Source organism: Eubalaena glacialis, chromosome 14 (genome assembly GCF_028564815.1).
Source record: "Eubalaena glacialis isolate mEubGla1 chromosome 14, mEubGla1.1.hap2.+ XY, whole genome shotgun sequence".
Taxonomy (NCBI): domain Eukaryota; kingdom Metazoa; phylum Chordata; class Mammalia; order Artiodactyla; family Balaenidae; genus Eubalaena; species Eubalaena glacialis.
The window spans coordinates 11630581-11650727 of NC_083729.1; the positions used below are offsets into that span (position 1 = coordinate 11630581).

Sequence of the window (20147 nt, forward strand, 5' to 3'; positions counted from 1 at the left end):
GGAAGCCTGTGAGAGTTGATTTTTAAAGTAACTTTGAACAGTGGTTTTTACTTTGAAATATTTAATCAAGTATCCTCCTTCCAAAATGTAAAAAGTGGTTGCTTGCCACAGAGAACAATATTTTTGTTGCCAGTTCATTCTGAAATAAGATTTATAAGAGTATGGCCTTAAGAATATAGTTTAGGGCTTCCCTGGTGGCGCAGTGGTTGGGAGTCTGCCTGCCGGTGCAGGGGACGCGGGTTCGAGCCCTGGTCTGGGAAGATCCCACATGCCGCGGAGCAACTGGGCCCGTGAGCCACAACTGCTGAGCCTGCGCGTCTGGTGCCTGTGCTCCGCAACGAGAGAGGCCGCGATAGTGAGAGGCCCGCGCACCGCGATGAAGAGTGGCCCCCGCTCGCTGCAACTGGAGAAAGCCCTCGCACAGAAACGAAGACCCAACACAGACATAAATAAATAAATAAATAAATAAATTTATTAAAAAAAAAAAAAAGAATATAGTTTAAAACTGGTCTTGGAGAAAGAGTTACAGTATCTTTAGTATTTATACTCACTTCTGAATTTTAATGCAGTGGCTCTAGTAATAAAGAAGTTGCAAATAGAGGTTGATCTCCTGTTGGCCTAGACTAGAGAAACAGTTTGTCAGAGTAATATTTATCCTTTTTAGTTTAGTTCATTCTACGGGTCCCGATTGTTTACTGTTTTGGGCTATCAGCTGGTTCTTATTTCCTTCATTCAGTCAACTCTTGTTATCTTACTGGTATTTTGGGTTTGGGCAAATTGGAGCAGTGCTCAGGAATATGTGTCATTATTTAAGGTGCGTGCCTGATTTTTGTACTTCATATTGATTATTGAACTGTCACTGATATCTGAATGCTAATATAGAGGAGTCTTGTTTCTTTGCTAGGCTTTCAGTATTCCAGTTATCCAGATAGTTTATGAAACTCTGAAAGACCAACAAGAAGGCAAAAAAGGAAAAGCAACAATTAAAACTGGTGCTTCAGGTAATTTTTGCATATTATTAATTTCCTTTTGTATAAATTAGTAATTCTCATTCCTGGCATTTAAAGATGTGAAGTTTTTTTTTTTTATAAATTTATCTTATTTATTTATTTTTGGCTCCGTTGGGTCTTCGTTGCTGTGTGCGGGCTTCCTCTAGTTGTGGCGAGCTACTCTTTGTTGCAGTGCGTGGGCTTCTCACTGCGGTGGCTTCTCTTGTTGCGGAGCATGAGCTCTAGGTACGCAGGCTCAGTAGTTGTGGCGCATGGGCTTAATTGCTCCGTTGCATGTGGGATCTTCCCGGACCAGGGCTTGAACCTGTGTCCCCTGCATTGGCAGGCGGATTCTTAACCCCTGCGCCACCAGGGAAGCCCCAGATGTGAAATTTGAGTGTGCATTTTTATTGTCAGTATCCAGGGGTTGGTATTGTCATTTGGTGCCCTGGAAACCAGGGATGCTAAATGTCATTTAGAGCATAAACACTGAAAGATTGTCCCTCCTAAGATACTAAGAGTGTTGTCTTTGAGAAAACACTGGCATATTAGAAATTATATTTAGTTATTTTAATGTTTTTCTTAACCTGATAACTTTTTATGCATATATTGAAGATAAATTGGTACAGTATTTTACAAAGGCATTAAGGAAAGATTTTACAAATAGTTGATAGAGTATAAACCCATGGTGGTAGGAAATATTGCCTTCTACAGGGAAAAGAGGCATGCATTTTCCTTTAAGGTAAGAAAGAAGGAGCCCAGGAGGTTGAAATGTAAAGTGTACCTTTTAAAGTCAGTTTCTTATTTTCAGTCCTATCTCCATGGAGATTGGTCCTGTCTGTGCCATGAACAATCTTACATTAGTTTTCTCATCCTTAAATTTTGTTGCTTTTATTAAATGGTTTCTGAATTCCATTCTATCTTGAGTAATCTATGGTTTTGTTATATTTTAAGTCACTTTTGTTTCATGATACAAAATAGGATTGTGACAAAATTGCAAGCTTAAGTGGAGTGAGCTGGCATATCAACATTTTCTTCTCAGTAGTTTGAAAGTAACAATGTTACATAGTTTGTAGAATGAACTCATTTGTAAATGAATTGTGAGATAACGGATGTGAACTATTTAGACTATTAGTCTGTTTAAAAAATAGTCTCAGAATTTGTAGCAACTATAAACCATCATTTATCAGAGAGACCCATGAAAGAGAAGGATCCTATCTGCTTCCACAGAAGGGTAACCAGAATGGTTGTAGTTCCAAAAATCATGTCCTATTAGGAGTAAGGAAGCTAGATATTTAAACATGGAGAAACAAAAAAGGGAGGTGGTATAATTGTTAAATCATTGTTGGGATCTGGAGAGAGAATAATTGTTCTAGAAAATACTGTTTAATTCCTAATAGCTTGATTGAGCCCACAATGGATAGAGACCCTCAAGAGAACGTTACTTCGCCATCATTTCAGGTGTTTAAGCAGATGATAGATATCATTTGACCAGAAATAACCTAGAAAAGATTTCTACCTTGGGTGGAAATTGGGCTTGAAAACACAGCATTCTCTTTAGCTATTGTGATTCTTTGATTATCCAGACTCTTAAGATGTTTTAGAAAAGGAAAATGCCGATCCCATAAAAGTGAGGAGGAAAATATTTTGTGACTTATGAATTATTTAAAATAAAGGACTTGCTTTTCTTAATGATAATGATAAAGTGATAATTAGATTCTGATATGTTGGTGGGTTATTTTCATTATGATTGAAGTCACCAGAACTTCATTTTATTAATGCTTTCATAGTTATGACAAAGATCAGTGCCATCTAATAAAGAGGCACTGAAGCAAGTGAGCAGAAAAGGTTGCCCTGGATGGGCCAGTGACTATTATTTTTGGCTTGTTTCAGTTTTCAGTTTCAGTTTTGCCTTTAATAAAAACAGCAACAATTTTAATCGTACATTCCAAATAGTGTGTAAAACCATATTGGATCTAGAGGAGTTAAGATATCATATAAAATATAAAATATAAAATATTTGCTTTATTCTTTGTAGAATGTTTTAAATTATGTTTGTTTGGGGTTAACTTTTCTTGTTTTAATTTGCTTAGTGCTGAACAAATGGCAAATGAACCCATATGATAGAGGATCTGCTTTTGGTAAGTGGATAGATTTTAGCAGCACATTTGTGATTCAGAAACTTGTTTTTAATGCAATGTTGAGGAAAGATAAATAATCCTTGTAAACTGGTAAGGGGTTCTTGTGTTGACAGCAGATAAAGTGTTACCTGTTTCAGTAAGAAAGAGATAAGCAATCAGTGGAAAATGGACAAAGGATGTGAATAGGCAGTTCACAGAAGAACCAAATCCAAATGGCAATAAACATACAAAGGTCAAGTTTACAGGTAGCAGGGAAATGGAAATTAAAGTTACAGTGAATGTTGTTTTATACCCATCTGATTGGCAAGAATCCAAAAGGGTGATAACCGACTTACAGATTACTGCCTCTCTGGAAAGGAGTTTGGCATTACCTGTTAATATTTAAAAAAACATATATTCCTGGAGGGTCAAGCTCATTGGAATGAAAGTGCCGGTATGTAAGAATATACTTTCAAAGCTGTTCGATGCAACATTATTTGTAATGATAAAAACTGCCAGCAAAGTAAATGATACTGCTAGAATGGTAAACAAAGATTAGGGTGTATCCAAGGACTATTGTGTAGCCATTACGAAGAATAAGTCAGAACTGCAGAGTTGACTTGGAGGAATTTTCTCCAGGTGTCAATGAGTAAGAAAATCAGGATGCAGAGAAAGGTAAATGGGCCTTGAGGAATCATGACAGAAACAAACAACCCCACACTGCTACTCTCTACCATGTGATATCTAATTTATGTAAAAGTTTATATATGTATATATGCATAAAGAATTTTAAATACAAAAATTTTTATGATTTACCCTTGTCAGAGAACTTTTTTAAAAGTTCAGTGGTTTATATAATGTACCCATATGAATAAGAATTTATACTTTGAATAAATAATTTAATTTCTTATAAGTGAAGGAAAATGTGTGACGGGATGCTTTTTTAAAAAATTTCTTCTACATTCAGGTGGCGAATATGATTTGCAAGCCTGAATCAGGACAGAAGTTATAGTTTCCAGTACAGACAAAAGCCAAATGCTTTACTTAACGCCAAAAAGCACCAATAAGCACTATGACTGACTATGATGTATAATATAGAACTTCATCTTTTAGAGCCCTAATATTAGCAAATAACAGCTACAGGGTTAGTTGTTCAGGCTTTTCCTGCTTTCCCTTTATGGTTTCTGGATCCACGGATTAGGGAACAAGCCAGAGTTTCTGTTTTTCTTTTAGTGTAGCATTCACTCAAGCTCTAATTTCGGCATAAAATCAGAGCAACAAGCATTGATGAGTGGGTGCTGCGTCATCCTTAGTATCCGTTTCTTTAAAGGACTCTAAGAATAGTTGTCTAAACGTGTGTTGGTGATGCAGCTGTGGTAGTACAAGTCAGGTTAGGTACTGTGTTGATGCGTTTTTAGAATTGTTGTGGTAAAATCCTGTCCTAGCCAACAGATAACAGTAGAGAAACTAGTCCTCAACGTAAGCCACAGCCCTCCAGGGGATGAATGAGGGCAGCTACTCATGGGGACGACATTGCTATCCTTCAGGAATCAGCAAGTCTCAGTCCCTGAAACATTGCACCAAGTAATGAATTATCTTATTAGTGAGACTGAACGATACTTATTTCAGAATGCATGATTTATGTAATCTGTATTGACATGGTTTTCTGTGTTTTTCTCAAATCCAGCAATTGGGTCTGATGGTCTTTGTTGTCAGAGCAGAGAAGTAAAGGAATGGCATGGATGTAGAGCTACTAAAGGATTAACGAAAGGTATTTAAACAACATTTGTTCTTGTCTGAACTTTTGGGGTGATGTATTAATACATGAACTTTCTTTAAAGTAGCTTTGAATCAAGGATCTGAAAAGATTTTTAATGTTACAAAAAGATCTACAATTCTTCATTTGGAAGATACAAATTGTTATTCAGAAACAATGGGAAAGTAGCTACATGGTAAATGAATCATAAGTGTATAATTTATATAAATCTCAAAGTATTTTGCCCTTGCAGGGAAACACTACTATGAAGTATCGTGTCATGACCAAGGATTGTGCAGAGTTGGGTGGTCTTCTATGCAGGCTTCCCTAGACCTAGGTAAGTGTTTCTAAAATAAACTGAATTTGTTGTTTTACATTTGTGAATTTTTAACATTTTATTTTAGTGGGGAGCAAAATAGTAAACTTAACCATACAAAGTTTATATTTAGAGACATGGGAATAATAATATTTACCTATACCCTCCTTGTTCCAAGAAAGATTTGAAGTACCAAAAAATATATATTATAACATCATAAAATCAGGAGGAATAAGGTTAAGGGTATGAATGAAGTCAGTAACGTTAGTATGCATTAATATGTACCACACAATACTGTGTAGATGCTTCAAATTATCTTCAGCTTGTGAACTTTTATGGTGCTTTTAACTTTATTCTTACCACATTTATAAAATACTTTTAAAATCTAGGTACTGACAAGTTTGGATTTGGCTTTGGTGGAACAGGAAAGAAATCTCACAATAAACAATTTGATAATTATGGAGAGGTAAGTTGTATTAATGACTTAATCATAGTGTTAGTAAGTTTTCTTGCATGCTTACTTGATCACTCATGACGTGACTGAGGGTATAGAAATGATTGTGAAATTCAAGTGAATTTTCTGAATATTTTCCATGGAAAGTTCAGATTGGGACTTCAGTGAAGAAATGTTACAAAATGAGAAAAATATTTTTCTTCTATGCCATTTATTAGCCCCTCCAAAGTATATTACTTTGTTTTCTGTGTTCCCCCCATTTTGATTTTGGCTTTGACTTTAATACTTGTGTCGCTCTCATTTCTTATTTTGAATCATGTTAAATCTAAATATACTTGTTGTGGTAGCCGACATCTCTAGTAATGTGGAGGCGCCTTAATATCATGTTGCTTCTAAAAAGTCTGTCTGATGCTTCTACTATTGTATATGATATGCTGTACTAGGCATTTAAAAAATCTACATTAGAATTTAAGGAAGCATTATGCAACACTAACACATACTTTGGATGCAGCTATATTTGACCTTTTAACCTTATTTTCAATTTTGCTTTTTATTAACAGCACTTGACTTTTTGGTTTTCTAGGAATTCACTATGCATGATACCATTGGATGTTACCTAGATATGGATAAAGGGCATGTCAAATTCTCCAAAAATGGTAAGCTTTCTAGGGACCATTTTGTTAGAGAGTATATATAATATTCATCATTTGTGATATTTTAAATTTCCTCACCATCTTCAGTCTTCTTTCTCTTCCTCCCTGCCTTTCTTTTGAACAAATACTTATTGAGCATTTGCTCTGTGCCAGGCATGCTGGTAGGTGCTGGAGATACAGCAGAAAATGGACTAGACACATTTATGTATACTTTTGTGGGGCTTAGCTGCTGATAGGGAGAGACAGACAAATATATATGTTAGGTGGGAACAGTGCACTGAGGGAGCGTATAAATCCGGATAAGGGGATGGAGAGCATTCTGGGGTGGTCAGAGAAGGCTTCTCTGAGAAGGTGACATTTGAGTAGAAATATCTTGGAAGAGTATTTCAGGCAGAGGGACCAGTAATTGCAAAGGTCCTGAGATGAAAGCGTGCTTGGGGTGTTTAAACAGTGAGGAGGCCAGTGGGTCTGGAGCACGCTGAGCATGGGGGAGGGTCGTAGAATCTTAGGTCAGTGAGGTGGTGAGGCCAGGCCATATAGGACCTTATAGGCTATGATACAAACTTTTTATCTTGACTGAGATTGGAAGCCATTAGGTTTTGAGTAGAGAATTGGCATCATCTGTCTTTCACAGTTTAACAGTACAATCCCTGTGGCTGCTCTGTTGGAAACACTGGGTGGTGACAGTAGGTAGGGAGCCAGCTGGATGCTAAGAGTTCTGTTTGGGGCAAGTTAAGTTTGAGACACTTATTAGACATCTGAGTGATGAAATCAAGTAAGAAGTTAAATGTACAGTTAAGCGTTCAGGGGAGGGATCAAAATTGGAGATATTGATACATCTTTGAGAGTTACTGGCTTATCTATGATCCAGTCATAGGTCTAGATGAGATCGCCTAGGGAATGAGAGTAGGTAATGAAGAGGAGAGATCTGAGGCCCAGGGTATTCTTGTGGTTAGAAGTTGGCAAATTGAGGAGAATCCAGCAGAAGTGAATGAGGAGGAAAGCCAGAAGAGGTTGAGGTCCTGCAGTTCAGGTGAAGAAAGCTTCTGAAGGAGGAGGGAGTGATCATATGGTGTCCAGTGCTGCTGACGGGTGTAGCCTAGAAAGATGAGGAACGAGAACTACTGTGTTTGGCAAGTGGAGATCATCAATGAGCTTGACAAAGAGCTGTTGTGGTGGAGCGAGGGGTGTGTAGGGGGAGCCTGATTGGGAATCAGTTCAACAGAGAATGGAGTGAAATGAGGTGGACACAGTCAACATGGAAACCAGGCAGTTTTACTACAAAAAGGAGAAGAAAAAATAAAGGACAGATGGAGGAAGTTTTGAGCTTAGGGAGGTTTGTCTAATTCAGGTGTCTACTGGAAGCAATCCCGTAGGAAGGGAATAATTAAAATTGTAGCGGGGGAGAGGGGACAATTTCAGGAGTAAAGTGAAAAAGTGAAGAGGTTGGTATTAGCACAGCTAATCTGCAGTAACAGGAGGGGGAGTGTGAATATGTGTAGGCTGGTGGATTTGCTGGTGTGAGCGTGTGGAGGTTCTTTTCTGGTCGTTTTAATTCGATTTCTCTCTCTTTTTTTTTTTCTTAAAGGAAAAGACCTTGGTCTGGCATTTGAAATACCACCACATATGAAGAACCAAGGCCTCTTTCCTGCCTGTGTTTTGAAGGTAATTAGAGACATTTTGCTGTGATTATAAGCTGCTTTGATCTTCATTATTTCATATTGGTTAGTTTGCTCTTAGGTTAAGCATTTTCATTTTCTCCTTTATTCAATGCTAGAATGCTGAACTAAAATTCAACTTCGGGGAAGAAGAATTTAAGTTTCCACCAAAAGATGGTTTTGTTGCCCTTTCCAAGGCACCGGATAGTTTCATTGTCAAATCACAGCACACAGGTATAGCACCTGAGAGGGTAAAGATTTCAAGAATGGGGTATTGAAAACTCCAGTAAGTAAGGCTTCTTGTAGTGAGGTACAGATACTCCCCTTGCCTGTTTGGTCATGCATCTTTATTGAACATGTCAGTAAAATTCAGTTTCAAAACCTCATTCATAAACCCCACGTATTTGGTTTCAGTTCACGCGTTTTGGGGAAGCTGGTCATGATGATGATGGTATCTAGTGTTTATAATGTGTGTGCTTATTAAGTGCCATGGCACTGTGTTAAGTGCTTCACCTGCATTATTTAGTCTGCATAACAACCCTGTAAGGTAGCTTTATAGACAAAGAACTTGAGGAGTAGGGACTCGAAGTCGCTTGCCCAAGGTCACAGGACAAGTAAGTGGTAGAACTGAATCCAAATCCAAGCAGCCTGACTCCAAAGCTCACTCTCTCACCCCATTGTGCTGCCTAATTGCTTCCAGTTATTTAAAGAAAGTACATTTCGTAGCTCATTTAATTTATCACAAAGCATATAATCCATTAAAATTACTGCAAGTAGATTTAAAGAATCTGTAGTTCATTTTAAGAATCTTTATTTTGTTTAGTTTGACTATCACCTATACCACTTGACAATTGTTATTTAAAATTTTGATACTGGAGTATTTGTGCTCGTGTTTTACAAATAAAGGTATCATGAGGTGTGATCTGAATGTATTCTAATCTTCTTTATTTTCTTAAGGTAATGCTCAGGTGGCACAAACGAAGTTTCTCCCCAATGCTCCAAAAGCTCTCATTGTCGAACCTTCCCGAGAGCTGGCTGAACAAACTTTGAATAACGTCAAGCAGTTTAAGAAATATGTCGATAATCCTAAATTAAGGTAAAGCTTCCTTTTGTGCTCAAATGCCTATTGTCTTTAGGTCTGAGGTGTTTCAGAAGAAGAGTAAAGTAGGAAAAAAATGAGGTAGAAATTCAGCGTGTGTACATATGCATGTGTGTGAGTGCGTAAATATATTTAACTTTGACATATAGTAGCAATTAGTTTCTATATAAAACTACTGTTTAAGTGAGAAGAGTTCTATTAAAAAAAGTAAATTGAGGGACTTCCCTGGTGGTGCAGTGGTTAAGAATCCGACTGCCAATGCAGGGGACACGGGTTCGAGCTCTGGTCTGGGAAGATCCCACATGCCATAGAGCAACTAAGCCTGTGCACCACAACTACCGAGGCTGCGCTCTAGAGCCTGCGAGCCACAACTCCTGAGCCCGTGTGCCACAACTACTGAAGCCCGTGCGCCGCAACAAGAGTGACCACCGCAATGAGAAGCCCGCGCAATGAGAAGCCTGCGCACCGCAACGAAGAGCAGCCCCCGCTCGCCGCAACTAGAGAAAGCCCGCGCGCAGCAACGAAGACCCAGCGCAGCCATAAATAAATAAATAAATATCCTTAAAAAAAAAAAAAAAAGTAAATTGAGATTTTTCCTTTGTCTCTTATATAAAATAAGAGTCATGGTTTGCAAAACAGTATCAGAGTAAAAATTAATTTTTTAAAGGGACCATTTCATTTAATGTTAGCTTCATCACTTCATTTGCATAGAAAATGTATCACTCTCTGTCTAGTGTGTTGGTAAACCTGACTTGGTGAGGTTAATTCTAGCCTGTCTCCTAGTGGTGACCATCTTCCCTGTGGGCATTCACACTGGTCACTCTAGTTCGAGGGCTCTTTCTGCCATTGTGGGGAGACCGTAAGTCTAGTGATCTTGGGGAACTTCTGGCTCAGTAGCAATCCCTTTTAATTTGAGGAAAGCCATACCATATAAGTAAACTGCTCTGTCAGTTGATTTGACACTTGATTTTTATTAATTTTTCTTACTGAAATATAATTCACACACCATAAAATTCACCATTTAAAGTGTACAATTCAGTGGTTTTTAGTATATGGTCACAAGGTTGTGCAGCCATCACCACTATCTAACTTCAGAAACTCTGAATTATTGATGTCCCGTGGGCCCATCTATTTATTTATTTATATTTTTAAAAATCTTATTTATTTTGATGTCTGAGCTTTTTTTTTTTTCCGGCTGTGTTGGGTCTTCGTTGCTGTGCGCGGGCTTTTCTCTAGTTGAGGTGAGTGGGGGCTACTCTTCGTTGCGGTGCGCGGGCTTCTCATTGCGGTGGCTTCTCTTGTTGCGGAGCACGGCTCTAGGCGCACGGGCTTCAGTAGTTGTGGCTCACGGGCTCAGGAGTTGTGGCGCACGGGCTTAGTTGCTCTGCAGCATGTGGGATCTTCCCAGACCAGGGCTTGAACCCGTGTCCCCTGCATTGGCAGGCGGATTCTTAACCACTGTGCCACCAGGGAAGCCCCCCATCTTTTTAATGTTGATCTTTCTCATAAGTTAAACTTATTCAGGGATAAATTTATACTTAGTAAAACTTTTTAGGTAAAATAATTCCTAATTTTGTCTTGATGATTGATGCATTTCACTCTTTCAGTAACTATTTGAATACCTACCATGTGTGAAGACTTAGGCTAGGGATCAAGATATAACAACAAGAATTCATCTTTGCTTTTATAGAATTATGTGCAGGAGTGTGGAGGTAGTGTGGAAGGCAGAGAAACAACCAAAGTAATGTGATAAAATGCTTTAAGGATACGACAGGGAGAGTCACTACAGGAGTACATCACCAGAGCATCTTCTTAGTGTAAGAGACTCAGAACTCTTCATAAGAGAGTGTTTTTGGAAGAATGTAAAATGCTAATATAAGTTGATTTTTGTGCTCTAATTATGTGTAAAGATTAACGTGCATCTGGACAAAGCCTGGAAGGGAAGATAGATGACAAAATCAATTTATTTGCTAAGATGGTAAAATTGTGTTACTCCTTTCGGTATTCAGTACAACTGAGCCTTTTCCTTGAAGACCCAGCTCAAGTCCTAGTCTTTCTGTGAAGCTAACGTGTTGGTGCCAGCCCGGTCCTTTCTCCCTCCTCGGATACGGCTGACTGTTTGCTTCCCCATAATCCCTATGCACTGTCATGTGTTAGTGTTTCTTGTTTTAAATGTGCATAGCTTTACTCGTCCCAACTCAGTTTTCCACTCCATGAGATGGGGGCTGGTCTTTTACAGTCCTCAACCCTACAGTGCTTTGCACACAAGCACAGATTGTTACGTGTATGTGTAGTTTTCTGCCAGATTTGTAGAAATAAATGTATCTGATCAGGAAAGTGGGTAAGAGTAAAGTTTTATAGAAGAAATGATAGATTTAGGACCATAGTTACCAAACCTGGGAACTAAGGGACCTTATTTAAAAATACAAATTTATTGGTCCCTCTTCTGGATATACTGAATCAGATTTTCCAGGGAATAGGAATTGGAACTCTTTGTTTTTTAAGGAAGAATGGCACCTCTCCTCTTCCAGGTGATTCTTAAGTAGCCAATCTGGCCTCTGGTGTTACCAGATTTAGGAAACATGGCTCTAGTGGTAGGTGGTTAAGGACTATGCCAAGGTAATGGACATTCACAGACTAGAAAGCTTTTTTTTTTTTTTTAAACACTATATAAATCGCTTAAGATGACAGTAGGCAACCATGAAGCTGTTTCTTTTCATCAGTCATAGAATTTATGAGACTCAGTGTTAACATCGTCCACTTTCCCAGGATTTTATGGTATTTTTTAAATGACTGATTAAATAAGAGTAAAATTAATAAACGAAGGTAGTTGATAGCTACTTCTGATTGAAAGTTGTCTGGCCGCCTCAGGAAGTAATTTTGTCTGCTATTTATAAAAAGGAGACAATCTTTTTGTGAATAGCTATAGTGAGGTATAATTCACATATCATACGATTCACTCTTTAAAGTGTACAGGTTGTTTTAGTTTTTATTATAGTCACAGAATTGTGCGACCACCAAAACCAATTTTAGAACGTTTTCATCACCCTCAAAAGAAACACTACCTTTTAGCAGCCACTCCCATTTCCCTCACACCTGCCTATCCCTGGGCAGCCACTGACCTCTTTTCCATATATAGAATTGCCTGTTTTGGACATTTTATATAAATGGAATTGGACAATTCCAATGTGTGCTGTTTCATGACTGGCTTCTCTCATTTACCATAATGTTTTTAAAGTTCATCAGTGTTATAGCATGTATCAGTACTTAGTTCCTTTTTATTGCCAAAAAGTATTCCATTGTATACATATACCACATATTTATTAATCCACTCATTAGTTTATGGATGTTTGGGTTGTTTCCACTTTTTGGCTGCTGTGCTATGAACATTAGTATATAGATTTCTGTGTGGACATACATTTCCATTTCTCCTGAATATACATCCAGGAGTGGAATTGCTGGATCATATAGTAGCTTCACGTTTAACATCTTCAGGAACCACGCAACTGTTTTCCAAAGTGACAACACTATTTTACATTTCTACTAGTAATGTGTGAGGGTTCCAGTTTCTCCACATCCTCACCTTATTATCTGTCTTTACAGTTATAGCCCTCCTAATGGGTGTGAAGTGCTATCTTATTGTGGTTTTGGTTTGTATTTCCCTAATAGCTAATCATGTTGAACATCTTTTCATGTGCTTACTGGCCATTTGTAAAGTCTGTTCAGATTCTTTGCCCATTTTTCAGTTGGGTTATTTGTCTTTTTATTGTCGAGTTGTAAGATATATACATGTAGTATTATGATTAGATATATATAATTTGCAAATATTTTCTCTCATTCTGTGATTCTGTGGGCTTTTTCACTCTCTTGGTAGTGTCCTTTGAAGTACAAAAGTTTTTAATTTTGATGAAGTCCAATTTATTTTTTCATCTGTTGCTTTTTTGTTTGTTCATCTTTTGGTGTTGTAAGGGACTTCGCCTAACCCAAGATCATGAAAATTTACTCTTATGTTTTCTTCTAAGAGTTTTGTAGTTTTAGGTCTTATATTTAGGTCTGTGATTAATTTTGCATTAATTTTTATGTGTGGCCTAAGGAAGAGGTTTAACTTCATTCATTTGCACGTGCATATCCATTTGTTCTAGCACCGTTTGTTGAAAAGACTGTTCTTTCCCCCCATAGAATTGTCTTGGCATAAGGCAATTTTTTTTTTTTTTTTTTTTTTTTTTTTTAGAGAGTGTATTTTATTATTTATTTTTGGCTGCGTCGGGTCTTAGTTGTGGTCCACAGGCTCTCCGTTGCAGGGCACGGGCTCCTCGTTGCAGCGCACGGGCTTCTCTCTAGCTGTGGCGCATGGGCTCTGTAGTTGTGTCATGCGGGCTCTCTAGTTGTGGCCCACGTGCTCAGTAGTTGTGGCACGCAGGCTTAGTTGCCCCGCGGCTTGTGGGATCTTAGTTCCCGGACCAGGGATCGAACCTGCGTCCCCTGCATTGGGAGGTGGATTCTTAACCACTGGACTGCCAGGGAAGTCCCAAAGTAATCTTTTTTAATCTAAACATATTTTTGGAAGTATTTGGAGTGAGAAAAATTCAAACACAAAAGGATATTCTGTGCAAAGTAAGTCTCCTTTCACCCCATTCCCCAGTTTTTGGTTATCAACCTGGAGGCAACTTTTAAAAATTAATATTTATATATTCTTTCAGAGTATATATTTTATACACGTACAACCACATGTGTCTATAAAGGTTGATTGAAACCAGAGTTTGGGGTACCTGGAATTATTCTAATATAGAAAGGTATGTAGATGAGGACTTATGTTTTCTGGGTTCCAAGCTTTCACATTCTCCTCAGTTACTTTCCCGTGCATTAACATTTTATGTAGCTCCTGGAAATGAAGTGCCTTGTTTCTTTCCTTCTCCAGACCTTTATTGTAGATTCTTTCTCAGTTATTCGATTTTAATATCCACCTCCCCAAAATTGAAAAAAAAAAAAAAACAATAAAGCAGGCTTTAATCTTTTTCTACATTATTATTCTGGTATTTATTTCAGGGAGCTTCTGATAATTGGAGGTGTTGCAGCACGGGATCAGCTCTCTGTTTTGGATAATGGGGTAAGTTGTACTTTTAATTTTTAAAAAGTAACACTATGTGTTGTCATTTTGGCAATATAGTTCTGCTGTGTTTCAAGAAAAGTCAAATGAGGCTGAAATTAAACAAAGTCAAAAGAGTGTATGCATGTTCAGAAACATCTCACAAGACTGCCTTTTCTTTTCCCAAAAGTGTACAGCATAGTGGTTGCTTCCAAGCACCTCATACAAAATTCCAACACATGTGAATTTTTTTTGGTTTATCTTTTGAGCACCTGCGAATTTCCTTCGCATTTTCATGCATTGAGTCATTTCCTCTGGGGATAATTGAAAAAGAAGCAGCTGGAGTTAAGAATAGAAATAGAGATAAGGTGGATTGCAGAGAAGGTAGTTTTGGCAGTGATCCTTGGGGAGGCTGAAGGATGGTAAGGCAGTGGTTCTAGTAGGAGGGGAGATGAGTTCAGATTTGTGTAAGGGGAAGTCTTAAAGGCTGTGCTGTTACCGAGGACGAAGCTCGGACTGTGATCCTCATTACTGGGGAAGAAGTTTGGGAAACTCTTAACTGCCTGTCAGTTCAGGTACAGGTAGCACTTCATAAAATATGTTGTATGTATGAAGTAACTTTGTCCTTACGAGCTTCTCTTTCATTTCCTTCCCTAAATATTTTATCCTTTAATCTAAACTGCTTGATACTGAGTTATGGTGAGCAAATATGTTCTCCCCTCAGTTGCCTTGGTGCTGCTGTCAAATGAAATTTCATGCTGAATGGTTTTGATTTGACTTGGTGTGACATATTAAGAGCAAGGAATCATTACTGTACTTAATACTATTCTAAGATAGTAACATAGCTTTGTTATGTTCTTGTTTGATTTGCTATATTTTAATGGTTATAAGAGAGATTTAATATGTTCATTCCCTATCTTGGTTCCTCAAACCCAAATTCATTTTCCACGTAAGTTATTAAGTTTCTTAACTTACATTGTCCAGCTACAGAGCTTTTAGGGAATTAGATCTGCTTTTGCCAGGCAGATCTAAAATTTGGTACTGGCTGAAGCTAATGACAAAGTAAAGGGAGTGTTATTCCATAGCTTTCCTGGCAGGACTCAGTTCCATTCTACTTAGGGGATGTAACATATTCTCTTTCTGCTCTTCCTTCCGTCTTACATTCTCTACTTCTGTTATCTCCCACCATCCTCTGGCACCCTTAGCCCTGTGTTATGTCTTATGCTGCAGGCAGAAGTCAGCTTTGGAGTCAGAGAATAGAACTACTTAATTTTTTAAATCTTTTGAAGTTGCACAGTTATGCGGCATGTGCAGTTAGGCCTGAAGAAGCGGTCGGTGCTGTTATCCAAGTCACGCAGCTGTTTCTCTCAGCCTTTTCCAACTTGACTTTTTTTTTTAAACCTGAGAGACCGAGTTTCTGTTTTCATGCTGACTGCCTGCTGAAATTGAGGAGGGAGGAAACTCGCACAGTGGGTTAGAATCCTTTGGTAAAGAGACATTACCCGTAGAACCAGAGTGGTATTGTATTCATTGCTGTGTCCAGCACAGTGCTTGGCACGTAGTACATTCTTAATACATTGAGTGGGTTTTATTTTCAGACAGTATTTTCTAGATGGAACTGAGACTTGCTTACAGTTATCAACATAGTTGAAACAATAGCTTCAGAAATGTCTTTCATTTTTTATGGGAGTTTAAATGCCTTCTGCTGGATCAGATTAAAAGTCCATTCAGCACAGTGCTCTTTCAGTTTTTCAAGGGGTGAGATATTGAAGTAATGAGACTATAGTGATAAATTTGTTAGGAGATAGTTATGTTTTTAGTCTGGAGTGGAGAACACAAGTGAAAAAGAAGTCATTTTTTATGCCTGTTGATAGAGTAGAAGTTTTGAATTGTCTGATTTATTGAATGATTTTATATAATACCTTATTGCGCTCACACACATACATCCATATACACACTTTAAAAATATTTATCCTTTATTGATTACCTTCTAGAAATGGGCCATGCCCTGCTAAGTGCATTATATACATTTTCTTATTCAGTTCCCACAATAGCCCTTTGTGATGGTCCTCTTCCCCATTTTTACAGATTAGGAAGAGGGCTTATACCAAATATTAAATAATTTGCCCCAGATCTTACAACTCACAGGTGGAACTTACTTCAAAGCCTGTGTTCCTAATCACTATACCATGGACTTGATTAAAAGGTGTGTGTGTGAAAATGGAAAATGTGGTTAATTGGGTGTACTGGCGTTGGCGGCTCATATTCTCTTTGTAGATGTCTTAAAATTTTTATAATAAAAAGTTAAATAAAACTTGTTCTTACTTGAATTAGACCTTTTCTCATGTTTGGACTTTGAGTTTGAATCCCAGTTGGGGTACTTACTAGCTGTATCATCCAAGTTCTCATGACTTTAGAATTCTAAACTTCAGTCTCCTCATTTAAAAACAGGACTAATAATAGTAGTGTTTTCCTTAGTGGCAACATGAAATGATATAATACCTGTAAAAGGTTAGCACAGCACATGTTCATTATAAGCACTTGACAAATAGAAGTTATTACTGTTTTTCCTGGATTAGTCAGGTCATCTTCATTATTAATTATAACCAAATTTATCAAGCACCTGGCACACTGGGCATCAATTGCACTACATATCTCATCTCTTGTCACAACTGTCTTGCAAAGCACAAAATGTTACCCATTTAAAAAATGAGAAAATTGAAACTAGAAGAGATTAAATAAGTTGAGGTCACACAGCTGGGTAATGGTGGAACTGGGATTTGGATCCTGGTTTAATTTCAGAGTTCCTATAAATTCATTTGATTTTTCACTTGGAAAACAAATTTTATATACTAGACTGTCTATAACAGTTTAAAATGTTACAATCAGTTGCCAAAATCTTCACATTAATTTCAAACCAGATATAAGTTTAATAATACAGCATTATCTAGAACTCCTTCTTTTCAGATTTAAAGTTGACTATGACTACTTCAATATGCATGTTTTTATTGTAAGTAGACCATTGTTGGTTGCTATTCTAAGGTGATTACAATAGTTCTTCAGTTTTCTTAAGGTGCTTTTTTTGGATATTTTTTAGGTAGATATAGTTGTTGGCACTCCAGGAAGACTGGATGATTTGGTGTCAACTGGAAAGCTGAACTTATCCCAAGTTAGATTCCTGGTCCTGGATGAAGCTGTATGTTAAAATATACTCATGCTTTTAAAAAAAATATTTGCTTATGTTTTGGGGGATAAAATATGTGAAATGATGAAGAAAAAATACAATTTAGTCATGATCCTGATACCTAGAGAGAAACATTGTTACCAGTTTGGTGTATTTTCATTCACTGCTTATATTTATAATAAATACTATTTTATGTAGTTGCAATCAGGCTATGTAGAATCTGGGAAATCTTTTTTAGAAAAATATGGTACATAAGTATTTCATGTCATTATTTATGAATAATTTTTAAAGGCTGTCTAATGGTCTCTTATATGCACACTTCATGGCTGATTTAACCACCCTTATTACTAGACATGTAGGTTTGTTTTGTACTCCAAATAGTTATCTTGTTTGTACATACATTTTTTTTTTTTTTTTTACACATTACAAATTACATTAATGTGTTTTGGGCTCTTGAGATATAGTTCCAAGTTATTTTCAAGATGAGGTAGTTTTTCAACATTGAAGGTCTTTGCTTTTTCATATTAGAGTCGTATTCTTAAGGAGATGTGGGAGTTATTAACTCTTGTATCCATTTTAGAATACCAGAGTATGGTTTTTGAGTTATTTATTGTCAGCTTTTTCATATTATAGTCACATGGGCTTTAAAGTTGAATTTACAACTTGTCTTTAAATATCCAGTAGAAAATAATTACTTTGAAAGTATGGAGATATGTATGTGTATGAATTAGTTTCTATATCTTATATTTTACAATTGATTTAGAAAAGAAAGATTTAGATACTGATTAAAAAACTTATGTTCTTCTTTGCTTCTCATGCAGGATGGGCTTCTTTCTCAAGGTTACTCTGATTTTATTAATAGGATTCACAATCAGATTCCTCAGATTACCTCTGATGGAAAAAGACTTCAGGTATGAAATAACTAATGCATCTTAAAATACATGTAGACAATTGTTACGTATTAATGCTTACTTTTTTTGTTTTACATTCACATTTTAGTGTCTTCTGATTACGTTAACTGCTGTATGAAACATTTTCTTCATTACCTGATTAAGTAGTACACACAAAGGAAACAGTCTTACAAGCTGCTTTTAGAAATAAAGGTGAAGGGAATTTGAGGAAATTACTTAGGTGTAACAGAAGACTATAAGTAAAAAATTCTTAATCGTTATTTTTGTTTTCTACAAAGCATTTAGGGTTTATATTCAAGACTCTGAGTACTGCTTCCTCTTTGAAGGAGAAATGTCTTGAACTGTTGAAAAACAGTTATTTCCTTAGTAATTATTTCTTAAAATATTACTCTTTCTCATTCTGTTTTCTTAGGAAGAATTCAAGAGGAGAGGCTTTTAAGAGAAGGGGACAAGTTTATGGCTTTAGATATTTAAAAACCTTTTCATCTTACTTAGTTTTTGTAGGACCTTGAGGAATAGATGGCATGATTTCTGTGGCAGTGAGGGGACTGAAGCTCAGAGAGATTAACCCACCCAAAGTCACACCACTAGTTGTTGCTACAGAGTCAGGTATTGAACTTGTCTTAGATTCCAGGCTTAGCGTACTTCGTGCCCCACATCTGTATTCATATGCTAGAATCATTATTATTATAAAAGCTTATCTAAATTTTGGTTTTTCTGTTCTTAGGTGATTGTTTGCTCAGCCACTTTGCACTCTTTTGATGTGAAGAAACTGTCTGAGAAGATCATGCACTTTCCCACCTGGGTTGATCTGAAAGGAGAAGATTCTGTTCCAGATACTGTCCACCATGTTGTTGTCCCAGTGAATCCCAAAGCTGACAGACTCTGGGAAAGGCTTGGGAAAAACCACATTAGGGTAAGTACTTTATAACGTTCACATTTGTATAGAGTAAAGCATTCATAAACTAGTTTAACCTTGAGCTCTTCATGATGCTTAAAGCAACCAGGCATTGTACCTTTAAGAAAAGAGAAGTCTGGCACATTGACCAGAAGAGTTTAGTTCTGTTAGGTATGGAATAAGTGATGGGCTCATACTTTACTTTTCTCTATATATAAAGTTACTTTTGTGATCATCTTTCTTGACATAGTTTTTGTAAATAAATAGGATTACCTGTGTGTGTATAGGTCTAATTTCTGATATAATGATTTCCATTTTTAGTAGTATTTTAGAATCTCCTTGATGTGCCTTATTTTTCTAAATATCAGTTTCATGAGTTCATCATCTCACTTTTTCACCATTGTTAGATTTACCTTTATATAATAAGGGTATGCTTATTCTAAATACACAATGTTTTGAAAACCACCTTTGCTTTTTTATTATTATATTTAAAATTGATTAGCCTTAGACCTATAATTAATAAAGGGTTTTTCTGAATCTGAAGAATGGTTTTGCCTATAGATGATAAAGATGTATGTCTGGAATGCAATCTAAAGTTAGATACAGTTCTCCCTTTATAAAAAGATAGCTGTTCTGAATCATTACTTAACCCTTCCCCACTTCTCTTTTACCCTTTCCTTTGACAGACTGATGAAGTACATGCAAAAGATAATACAAGACCTGGTGCTAACGGTCCAGGTAAGTTAGAAGGGTCAATAAAATGTGTGGAAAGGTTTTGAAAACGAATTGATCTGTTTTACTGAATCTATGCCCTGTCTACTCTCATGAAGGAACAGGAAATCTGAAAACAAAAGGAACAAAAATAATTTAAAAATGGGGGGAAAGCTGATATCAGTCAACTTAGAGGACTATTAATCACTGAATTTAAGATATTAGTCTCCTGGCATCCAAATCACAAATATTTTGGATTATACAATTCTCATTTTTCCAGGAAGCCAGCAAATTTCTCTGGCTACAAGTTGT

The 20147-nt window shown here is 37.0% G+C and overlaps 1 protein-coding gene across 1 annotated transcript in view; it reads left to right on the forward strand.

Annotated features, from left to right (window-relative positions):
* The window catches only part of DDX1 (DEAD-box helicase 1), a 33455-nt gene that overhangs the window by 4630 nt on the left and 8678 nt on the right, over positions 1-20147 (forward strand). Inside the window, exons 5-18 of the mRNA XM_061168772.1 lie at positions 905-1001; positions 3083-3130; positions 4797-4880; positions 5119-5202; positions 5571-5647; positions 6219-6291; positions 7877-7953; positions 8066-8180; positions 8904-9042; positions 14092-14152; positions 17229-17327; positions 18137-18226; positions 18954-19142; positions 19811-19862. Coding sequence (XP_061024755.1) covers positions 905-1001; positions 3083-3130; positions 4797-4880; positions 5119-5202; positions 5571-5647; positions 6219-6291; positions 7877-7953; positions 8066-8180; positions 8904-9042; positions 14092-14152; positions 17229-17327; positions 18137-18226; positions 18954-19142; positions 19811-19862 — 1285 coding nt within the window. The remainder of the gene's footprint in view (positions 1-904; positions 1002-3082; positions 3131-4796; positions 4881-5118; positions 5203-5570; positions 5648-6218; positions 6292-7876; positions 7954-8065; positions 8181-8903; positions 9043-14091; positions 14153-17228; positions 17328-18136; positions 18227-18953; positions 19143-19810; positions 19863-20147) is intronic.